The sequence below is a fragment of the Tilletiaria anomala genome, assembly GCF_000711695.1.
Source record: "Tilletiaria anomala UBC 951 chromosome Unknown K437scaffold_79, whole genome shotgun sequence".
Classification (NCBI taxonomy): Eukaryota; Fungi; Basidiomycota; class Exobasidiomycetes; order Georgefischeriales; family Tilletiariaceae; genus Tilletiaria; species Tilletiaria anomala.
In genome coordinates, this window is record NW_013546943.1 from 1 (window position 1) to 10365 (window position 10365).

General features: G+C 56.5%; 4 protein-coding genes across 4 annotated transcripts; 2 read left to right on the plus strand and 2 right to left on the minus strand.

Annotated features, from left to right (window-relative positions):
- Positions 1 to 1013: 1013 nt before the first annotated feature.
- Positions 1014 to 1846, plus strand: K437DRAFT_269653 (glycoside hydrolase family 43 protein; the record flags this gene model as incomplete). Its single annotated transcript, XM_013386281.1, has 2 exons — positions 1014 to 1058; positions 1298 to 1846. The coding sequence occupies 2 exons, from the start codon at positions 1014 to 1016 to the stop codon at positions 1844 to 1846; spliced, it is 594 nt and encodes a 197-aa protein (XP_013241735.1).
- A 42-nt stretch (positions 1847 to 1888) lies between these two features.
- On the minus strand, positions 1889 to 5698 carry K437DRAFT_172527 (calcium-transporting P). Its single transcript, XM_013386282.1, has 5 exons — positions 5339 to 5698; positions 4296 to 5264; positions 3964 to 4182; positions 2304 to 3901; positions 1889 to 2234 (listed from the first exon to the last, which is right to left on the minus strand). The coding sequence occupies exons 1-5, from the start codon at positions 5583 to 5585 to the stop codon at positions 1932 to 1934; spliced, it is 3336 nt and encodes a 1111-aa protein (XP_013241736.1). The 5' UTR covers positions 5586 to 5698; the 3' UTR covers positions 1889 to 1931.
- A 1994-nt stretch (positions 5699 to 7692) lies between these two features.
- Positions 7693 to 8469, plus strand: K437DRAFT_226713 (uncharacterized protein; the record flags this gene model as incomplete). Its single annotated transcript, XM_013386283.1, has 2 exons — positions 7693 to 7791; positions 7867 to 8469. The coding sequence occupies 2 exons, from the start codon at positions 7693 to 7695 to the stop codon at positions 8467 to 8469; spliced, it is 702 nt and encodes a 233-aa protein (XP_013241737.1).
- A 347-nt stretch (positions 8470 to 8816) lies between these two features.
- On the minus strand, positions 8817 to 10339 carry K437DRAFT_238256 (thioredoxin-like protein). Its single transcript, XM_013386284.1, has 4 exons — positions 9750 to 10339; positions 9651 to 9677; positions 9474 to 9570; positions 8817 to 9374 (listed from the first exon to the last, which is right to left on the minus strand). The coding sequence occupies exons 1-4, from the start codon at positions 9849 to 9851 to the stop codon at positions 8920 to 8922; spliced, it is 681 nt and encodes a 226-aa protein (XP_013241738.1). The 5' UTR covers positions 9852 to 10339; the 3' UTR covers positions 8817 to 8919.
- Between the last annotated feature and the right edge of the window lie 26 nt (positions 10340 to 10365).

Consider the following 10365-nt stretch of genomic DNA (forward strand, 5'->3'; position numbering starts at 1 on the left):
GGAGTATGGTGCTGAGATGTGTGTGCCTCTAGCCATTTTCCCTCTGCCCTACAGTGCCTCCCCCATTCCTCTGCTCTCACAGCCCACGCTCGCAACGAGGTGCTGGGTGTGCCGTGTGGGGTGGTCGTGCCGAGAGGTGCACAGTGCCCGTCCGCGCCACGTCGTTCCCAAAGCAGTCTCATTGCCAAGCACCCGGCGTGACTGCTCTCTCGGCCGAGAGAGCGACTCTTTCGCCTTTGCGACCCGGCCCCGAAAAACGGGCAGAAACATCGCGGCAATTGCGACGGCGGTGATGAGGACGAATGGCGAGTTGATCTCAATGGGCTGTTACATCATAACCAAACGTTGCCAACAGCAATTTGCATGGGCACATTACAGGAGCCAACAAACGCCTTGCCCGAGATTTCAAAATCTACAACGGTGTTGATCATCCATTCTTCCCACTTCACATTCTGAAAACAATCAAATCAGCGATCGCAAATTGAGTGTCTCTTGTTACCCAACCGCGAGGGACTTTGTCGGTCTTTCAAGTCGCCGCCGTGCCATCCCATCCATCTCTTGGGTGCGTTACACTTGGGACCGCCCTGTGATTTGGATGCAAATGCGCTGACACATCCATTGGCATAAAAAGGCATCTAAATCCACTCGTCGACGTTGACTTTCCAGATCGTCTAAATGCAGACCGTGGTTCACCAGGGAGCACGCGGCTAGGCTGACCGCGGGCCATGCGTTAACGGGTGTTTTCTTCGACGGTAGTTCCAAGAAGTCGTATGCGCAAGGTACCAATTCGGGAGGGAAAACATATGCGTCGTGTCATCTACCGACTTCTGCACCTGGTATGTTCACCATCACGATACTTTGCTCCTGCATGAACAGGAAATCCCGGCTTCATTTGGACACCTGACGTTGCCAAGGCACCCGGCGGAGGCGATGGGTATCTGATGTACCTTGCTTGCCACAATAGCGGCACATGTAAAATGTGCATCAGAGGTACATACTCGCCACAGAGCCCAATGGGACCGTTCTACTTCCTCAGCAACAATCAAATTGGGTCTAGGGTGAGGGGAACACGTTCCTGAGATCGCAGCGCCTCACCGCATATTTGACGTGGCGCGCATGTCTATTTTACTAGGGATATTCGGGCGGCTGCGTCGATCCATGTTGCTTCAATGATCCACTAACAGTCCGCCGCTTTTTGGTTTACAAGAACGACTAGTCACATATGCGCGGACTGCGTCCCTAATGGTGGATTCAGGACTTGGCGGAGGGCGGGCTGCACTTCGCCGATGATCGTTAGCCGTTGCTGTCATCAGAGCACACGTGGCAAACGGGGCAGATCGAAGCACCGCATCCGATCTATGAGCCTAACGCGCGCTTTTACATCCTCTTCTTCTCGAGCGGTACCTTTATTGAGGACGATTACAAGATCGGCTGGGCGATAAACAAGAACATCTTCGGGCCGTGGAAGAGCAGCCGCGTGCCCTTGATCGAGACGGATATCCCGCGCGGCATTGTCGTCTCAGGCGGGCAATACGCCGTGCGTGGCGTGGATGGCAACTGGTTCATCTGCTTTCATATACACAACGACCCTGGCTGCAAAGGCGGGCGGCGAATGTGCGTGCACCACATCATGTTCAACGACGATGGCTTGCCTAGGTTGGCGGGCAAACCCGTGCTCAGGCGCAGACTGCGCGTCGGCGTGGAGGAGGAAGATGGGATTCTCAACTCGGAAATACCGTACCATCTGAAACCTGGCACCGGTTACGGTCGACATGGAAGCGGCGGAAATGGAGGTAAGGCGATCGCCCAGAAGGTCTTCCACGCAATTTCCAAACTTTCCCAGTGAGCGCTTGATGCATCGCTCGTATATCCTGTACTTCTGCAACTGCCAAGTGCACACGAATAAAATCGGCATTTCAAGCCCCATACATTTATACCATCCTTTCCTCCCACTGGTCCCTCGTATCAACATGGAGTTTCCGCTCGTAGAGGCGGCGCGCCTCGTGCGCAGCAAAGCTACAAGCACATAGGAAGAAAAGGAGCAGCAGGTCGGACAAGGCGAGCGCTTGCGTCTGGAAAATCCCTTGCAGCGGCGCAACATAGATCATCGCTAGTTGCGTGCAGAAGGAGATGCCGACTGTCAGGGTCAGCATCCGATTGCCCATCAGTGGCGTCGTCAAGCCGCGGTTTTGTACGGCTGAGGTCAGGTCTAGCAGCACGAAGCAGGTGAAGGTCTAAGCGAGGATTGCAGTTGGATATCAGCCGCCTTTCGTTCGTTCACTGCTTCGAACGGACAAACACACCATGGTTTGATCTCTTTGATCCACCAGACCTTTCGAGAGCTCGTGGACGTAGATGTAAAGCGTGCCGAGGACGATGATGCTAGCCGAGAATATTATACGGTGCATGAGCTGCCTGTTGAGAACCGGAGCGTCTTTGGCCCGCGGAGGCTTGCGCATAATGCTTCGATCCACAGGATCAACACCGAGGCTCTGACTCGGCGGGCCGTCCATGAGGATGTTGATGAACAGGATCTGCATAGGGTTGAGCGGGAGCTTGAGCTGACAAGCTGTACTGAGTGTGATGAGCGTCAGCGCAGCTACGGCTGTGCTCAATTGGAATGCGAGGAAGTTCTGAATGTTGAAGAAGATACCTTTGCCCTCCTCGACAGCGGACAAGATGGTCGCAAAGTTGTCGTCAACGAGGATGACGTCCGCCGCTTCTTTCGCCACGTCTGTTCCGCCTAGGCCCATGGAGATACCTATGTCTGCCATCTTGAGCGCGGGCGCGTCGTTCACGCCATCGCCCGTCATACCCACAATCTGGCCATTCGCCTGCAGCGCAGCGACGATGCTCATCTTGTGCCGCGGCGTGGTCCGCGCAAAGACGGAGACGCTCGACACGCACTCCTGCAGCTGCCGCTCCGTCAACGCATCGATTTGCTTGCCTGTCATGACTTCCGGGCGCGCAGAGGCCGACGCCCGTTGCGGGCCGGCGCGCAAAAGGCCGAGTTGCTCAGCAATCGCTACCGCAGTGCTCTCCGCATCGCCTGTGATCATCACAACATGCACTCCGCTCTCGCTGAGCGCTACGATGCTCTCCCTGACGCCTTTACGCGGAGGGTCTTGCATGGCCTGGAGCCCGCAGAACGTGAGCGTATGTCTGGCTCGGTCGCCATGAGCAGTTCGCGGCGTTGCAGAAGCGAGCGGGGAGGGACCGGCGCACGTGGCAGTTGCAAGAATTCTCAGGCCGTGAGACGAGAGGTCTTGCGCAACGCGATGAATCTGGCGCCTTAGATCCTCTGTCAGGTCGACGCTTTTGCCATCTGCGCCAAGCACTGACGCACAGCGCTCCAGCACTACTTCGTACGCCCCTTTGACGTAGGTCGTCTCGCGAGCATCTTGCATGCTCCCAGCGATAGGGGGCGCGGAAAGCCTGCCTGTGACGCTCATGCATTTCGTCTCCGAATCGAACGGTACTTCTGCGGTGCGTTGGAAATAGGGTCGAGGATCATCCTGGCACAGCCTGCGCAAGACATTGACCATTGCCACGTCCGTCGCCTGCCCGACATTCTTGCCATGCTCGTCGCGGTGACTGTTGTTGCATACCCCACCAACGAGCAAGCTACGTGCCAAGCTGCGCGAGACCGCAGGAGCCGCCACGTCCTTGGAAATGTCGATCACTCCATCTTCTAGCGTGTAGACCCTAACGACGGTCATCTCGTTGGAAGTGAGCGTTCCCGTCTTGTCTGAGCAGATGACGGAAACCGAACCGAGCGTCTCGACGGATGGAAGTCGCTTGACGATGGCTTTTCGGTGGGACATGCGCAACACACCTAGTGCGAGCGTCACTGTCACTACGATAGGTAGGCCTTCAGGTATCGCGGCTACCGCGAGCGAAACTTCCAGTGATGCAAGTAGGCGTGAGCACCGAGCACTGCACGCTGGAACGGCTCCAACTCACCGCCAATTGTAAACATTTCGAGCCAGCTTCTCCGTTGAACCACACCCATGAGACAGATGACGCCAATGACAGCGAAGCTGACCATGCTCAGCTTCTGGGCCAGCTCATCCATGCTCAATTGCAACGGTGTGCGACGTTCGACGACTTCGTCCACCATGCTGAATACCAGGCCAAGCTCCGTCGAGGAGCCGGTCGCTATTACAACACCGCGGCCATAGCCTGTGTGGTAGCACAGTTCGTCGAAGACAATCGCACGATGTAAGCAGATGGAAAGGGAGCAAGAAGGGGTCAACTCGGCCGAATGCAGAGAGGAACATGTGCTTCAGATTCACCACTCTTTACCAGCGTACCCATGAAGACAATGTTGTCTCTGTCGTTGATCCCCGTCTTGACATTCGCGTCAACTCCTTGCCCCGCTCCGCCCATGGCCGAACGCTCCCACTCCTGGATTCGTGGCAGTTCTAGCGGTGTGCCAACTACCTCTGTGTTCTTCCGTCGCGGCTTCACCTCCCCGGTCAGCGTACTCTCGTCTACTTCGAGCTGCACGGCGCTGAAGAGCCGTACGTCTGCCGGCACACGATCTCCAGCCGAGAAGGTGACGACGTCGCCTGGAACGAGCGTATTGGCCAGAACTTTACGCGGCGCCGGTCGTACCGCCGCTGCGCTGGTGGTGGCGCCTGGCTCATCGGTCGTAGCGGCGGCGGCATGTGTTCCATCGCGCACAAGGTGGCAATAATGTGGGACGAGCTTGCCGAGCGCTTCGAGGCTCTTTTCGCTGCGTTGCTCCTGCACCCAGCCCACGGTGACGACGACGATGACGGCGAGCGCGATGGACATTGCATCGTCCGTCTCGCCGATCACCAAGCTGACTGCTGCGCTCCCGAGCAAGAGGAGAATGAGCGGCTCAGAGAGCTGTGCAAGGAACTTGCGCCATGGTGGATCCGCAGGGCGAACGAGAAACTCGTTCGGGCCGCCGGCGCGTGATCGTCGGAGAGGTACGATTGGGCTATGAAGTCCGTGTAGAAGATGCAGATATGTCGCGGAGTCCGAGCCTGTGGTGCTTTTTGAGATGGATGAGGTGTCGGTGTTGACTTTCGCGTTGCCAGCGGTGGTGTCAGTAGGCAAGTCTAGCCTAATGAGCGTGTCGTGTAATGAAAGGTGGGTGTATATTGCAGATGCTGATAGGTTACTTGCTTCGTGATTATCCGGTGATGACGAGGGTAAATCTAGCGGGCCACTGGTCCCTCGCCTTGTAGCAGGCGGATAGAAGGCCTCTAGTGGATTCGGGCTGACCGGCGGTTCTTCAAGAAGGAGTACAGGTCCATCAGGTCAAACTCTGGCACTGAAAAAGCACTCCATCACAAGAAAAACTCACCCCTCCGAAGCGATGTACTGAATGCATATCGCTCCCTTCCTCCTTGGTCGGGCGTGTGAGCGCCAGACCGAGTACCTCCGCCATGTGTAGGTGGAAGCAAGGACATGAAGTGGGATGAAGCACTATCAGCTTCGCGCTGCTCGTAGCCATATCCGTGAACATCATCGGGGGTGGCTCCCTTATGACTGAATGAAGGTTCGCCATTGCTGCTACTTCTGCCGCCGCTGCCGTAGCGCAACGAAGCCATGGCAGAAGGCCGTAGTTGCAACGCCTCGCGCGATAATTGTGCCTGTCAGCTCGACTCTGATTACGATGAGATACCCTCTGGCGTCATCGCCCCTCTTGCATGCAAGCGAGAGGGTATTCTAAGGGGCGCTTTGCCTCATCTCCAGTCTCCAATCTCCATTCTCAGCAAGTGGAGGGGCGATCATCCAGTTGCACCGAACCTCGCAAAGGATTCCTGGCGTGCGGCTTTTAGTCGCGCTTGCAGACCAAACGCCAGAGCACGTCTACCGCACATACGAATGCATTGAAATGGCGGATTGCGGCCGACTGCCGGGTGCAGGCTGTCTTGCTGATGAGCGCCATGAGCCAGAAGCCTTTATATGCTGACATGTACACTGCATCGGCCACAGTCGGTGTGACCTGAATGTATGTGTAGATTACAGATGTGTGGCGATCAAAGATGAGAGCATTGCATGCCAAGGAAATGTAGTGGTTCCTACTCATATGGCACAACCCACGTGAGCCACTCTGGATGTGACCTGCGCGTGAGGGACGTGATCGAGCGCACCATCAAAGAGTCGAAGCAATCGCGGCGATCAGTTAAGTCGATGTCAAGTCGATGATGGACCTTTGAGTCTTTTGAAGTACCCTGAACCGCGTCCTTCACCAAAGATCTACTACCAAGGTCACGCCTTCGCCAGAGTCCCGGGTACCGGAAACGATTCCATGTGCGGCTCTCGGTCGGTCGGAACCGTCTGAAGCATTCGCCGGTCAGCACCTGGCCCGCACGAAGCATGAAGCCAAGGGCGTCATTCTAGGTGCACTTTCAAGCACTTCGATGCTCTTGTGCCTCGACGCCTGATGAGTGTCGGGCTTTGTCCAAGGAGAAAAAATGGCTGTCGCTCTGTTGTATCCAGCGTCCTTCTCCCCTTTCTATTCAATGACAAAGAGATGCTGCAGTTCCCTCTCCCCCTCTCCGTTTAAGCTTCAATTCTCCCTCGGCTCTCCCTGGATCGCTCCCCGCCATCCTTCTGGACTGGAATAATTGGGCAGCTGGACGGTAGCTCAGCATTGTGCGACGAGTGAGTGCACTACACGCGATAGCCTTCCTCTCCTGAAGAGATGAACTACCCCACGCAAGAGAAGGATATTCTCGCAAACAGTTGCTATTTGCAGGAGCTGAGGGAACTGGTTCACGTCGTGCGGAGCGACCATGAGAGCCTCAAGTTTGTCCGAGAGTAAAACTTACCGGCCAGGCGGATGCTCAACTTCCTGGACATAGTCGAAGACTGAGACCGCCCATATCCTACGGGCCAATTGGAGTCGACGGGTGTTGGACAGACAGTGAGATACGGATCCATCGCAGATGTCCAACTCCACCCGAGGACAGCTTCTCTCCCCTCTGCCCCCCGCCCCCCCGGCGACGGCGCAGGCCCCACAGAGCGTGCGAGTCCCGCAGATTGCGCGAGATCTGGGATCTTTTTTACGGCTGTCTTGAAAGAAGCGGAAGAGCAGAACACGCGTGCGCATTGCATGGTCCCGTGGTGCGGTAGTGGCACAGTCCCGCCCGCTTGCTCGGATAGTGATCCCGCGCCGGAGGTCCGCGTTAGGAGGCAGATTTAAGTTCCCCGCAGCAGTCAGTGACTGCTGCGACAAGACTGTTCTTACGCCTGGCTGCCCCCGAGCCCCCCCCGGACGGCGGATTTGCGCGCCGGTCACACCAGCAGACCCTCTCAAGTGACAGAGAGACCTGCAAATGCGGCCCACACTCGCTGGTTGATTGCGACGACCTTGTTGTGCTCCTATTTTTACTCTCCCAAGCTCTTATACATCCAACCATTCCACCAACAGCATCGCGAGTTGTCTGGACCTCGAAGCCCCGCCGTTCGCCGTTCGCCTTTCTCCCTTTCCTTCTCCTTCTCCAAACCTGCACCGTTCACGACCATCCCGTCTCCTCCGCTTCTTCTGCCAAGTTCGTGTCCACGCGCATAAGCCTCCACAGCTACAGCCGCAATACAAACGCCACTATGATCGCACACCTCCCTCTCTCCTTTGCCCTTTGCGGTCTGAGCGCCGCCGCCATGGCCTTGGCCTCAGCGAGCCCCCACATCGCTTCGGGGTCGTTCAAGATGCTGCACAAGCGTCAGTCCACCTCGTCCACTTCATCTGGCCTCGTCCTCACCGGCCCTGGCCCTGGCGAGACCTTCCGGGCTGGCGGGACTTGCACAGTACGTTCTTATGGTCCATTATCTGTTTCTTGCTATCCAAATGTGTGCTTATGTACCCCTTCCATGCACGAACAGGTGACATGGACGCCTGACACGTCTGGCTCGACGAAATGGAAGAGCTTCACGCTCGACTTGAACACGGGCTCGAACCAGGCGATGACTAAGCTCGAGACTATTGCCACCGGTCTGGATGGCACGGATCCCACGAAGACGAGCTACAGCTGGACATGCCCGGAAGTGAGCCCGTACTCGGCGATTTACTTCTACCAAGTCACCACGGATGGCACCTCGGATCCGGCTTGGACCACGCGCTGGGCGATCTCCTCTCCCAATGGCACCGTTGTTTCTCCTCCGCACGCCAACCAGCCCGGAGGTGGAAGCCCTGCGATCCCATGGGGAAACGGCAAGCTCCTTAGCGCGCCAGTCACCAACAGCGCCTCCACGGGCGCATCTTCGTCAGCTGCCTCGTCCTCGTCCTCTTCCTCGTCCTCTTCCTCCACTGCCGCCGTTGCTGTCCCTTCAATCGTTGGAGTCGCCTCGTCACCCTCGACGACTTCCTCCCCGGCCGCAAGCAGCGCACCGAGCACGGTACTGCGCGGCGGGGCGAGCAGCCGTGCCAGCGCAGGCACCGGCGCGGCTGCGCTCCTAGCAGTTGCTGCTGGCGCCTTGCTGATTTGATCAGCCCTATGGATGGGTACCGTCGTTGGTTATCGCGCTGATGCTGGCGCTCCAGCGATACATGCATTGAAGGGGTATTCGGATGGTTTGCGCTGGGCAGGGTTAACAACTTGGCACAAGGGGCCACAAGGCCGCACCGCATAGAGCGCGTGTGCGCGTGTGCTTATGCGCGCGCAAGGTAACAATCTTCTCACAGTAGCCATTCATGCTGAGTCCGATGGCTCGATCTGGAACGGCCCGTCTCGAAGGACTCGCGAGTCGGTCCCGCTTGGTTGGAAGAGGTAGAGAACACATCTAAATTCGTATTGGCCGTACATCATGCGTAATCATTGTATACTGTTCATTGGGATATCTTCACACGGGATCAGTCCAGCATCTGGTTTGACATAGCGAAATAGAACATCCTCCTGCAAAGCCAAACATACATACATTGTAGAGGGAAAAGGGTCCTCAAAGTTTGGCAATGCTTCCGTCGCCCCGGGCGCCTTTATAAGGCACTTCCAAGAACGCGGCGATCTGCTCGAAGCGGTCGCTTCCAAACCAGCGCGTCGTCCTTCCGTCCTGCACGCGTGTGATGACCATCCACGGCATGCCAAAGCAGCCTCCCTGCTCAACGAGTTGGCGCGCCTCCTCCTTCACCTTTGCTTTGTACTCTTTCGACTGTGACTTGAGCAGGAGCGCGTCGAGCTTGGACGCATCACTACCACTGCCGCCCGAGTACAGAGAGGAGACGAGCGAGCGCAGCTGCTCAGTCGTACCAACCTCCTGGTCGTGGACCCAGGACGCTTTGAAGAAAATATCCGTCGCTGCTTCCAGGCGCGACGGGTCATCGTCCTTCATGAGGCGCAGCAGACATTGTGGCCCCTGTGTGTTGACGGGGAAGCGAGGACTGCGGTTTAGTGTGACTTTGAAGAAAAAAACCGACGAGAGCAAAGGAGAGACCGAGAAATGTGTCAATCAGTGGAGAGAAAGGAGACGGAGCACCGACAGGTGCAGTCAATTACCGCCATAAAACTTTGAAGCGCGGTCCATATCTTCGTTCATCCATATGCCCTTATTGGCAACAGCGATGGGTGGACGGTTGCCGGAGAAGTGCATGATCTATAGGAAAGGAACAGGATATATTATAAAGGGTCATCAGGCGATGTCATCTGTGCAAATCGAAGATGGCGCGGTCGCACGTAGCCGAGGTTCACAGGCTCCAGGACCTGGAAGCAAAGAGCACGTAAGTGCCAGGTTGAAGAAAATAAACTATCGATTACTGTATACATGGCACCCACCAGGTCGAGATTCCACTGCTTACGGTACCGCTTCAGCACCTCGAAGGCAACGTACGCCCATGGGGAGACGGTATCGTAGTGGAAGATGAACTTGTGCGACATGCTGGGCTTGCTACTTCGGGGTGGCGGCTCTGCGTTTCAGTTGCAGAGGGTTTTGTTACGTTGGCTCTGCAATCCTCTTGCTTCAAGATAGGTGTCCGAAACGCGGTCAGATGTGGGGCCTGCTGGTGAGCTCAACCTTCAAAGGGGCTTGGGATGCTTGATGTTGGTGGATGAGTCGTAGCTCCTGTAGGGAAGGCTCGGCCGGATGTGCCGGGAGGCATTGTTGGCTCTATGCAACTGAAAAGGGTGCTGTGACACATGTACAAACCCTACTTCGATTGAGCGCGACAGCATATCGAAACGCGATTCTGAGTTCCCATTGGAAAAGCTCCGGAACGGTCCAGCCAACGTGACATGATACGCACGTTTGCCAATTTGGGGTCGTCATGTGTGCAGCTAAAACTCTTATACAGCAGCCAACGAGGAGTACGTACTGGACCAGTAGCAGAGTTGCGGGACGAACGAACTTGAGTGGTGCTTGCTCTGTTTTAACAAGCCTTTCGCAACTCTACCA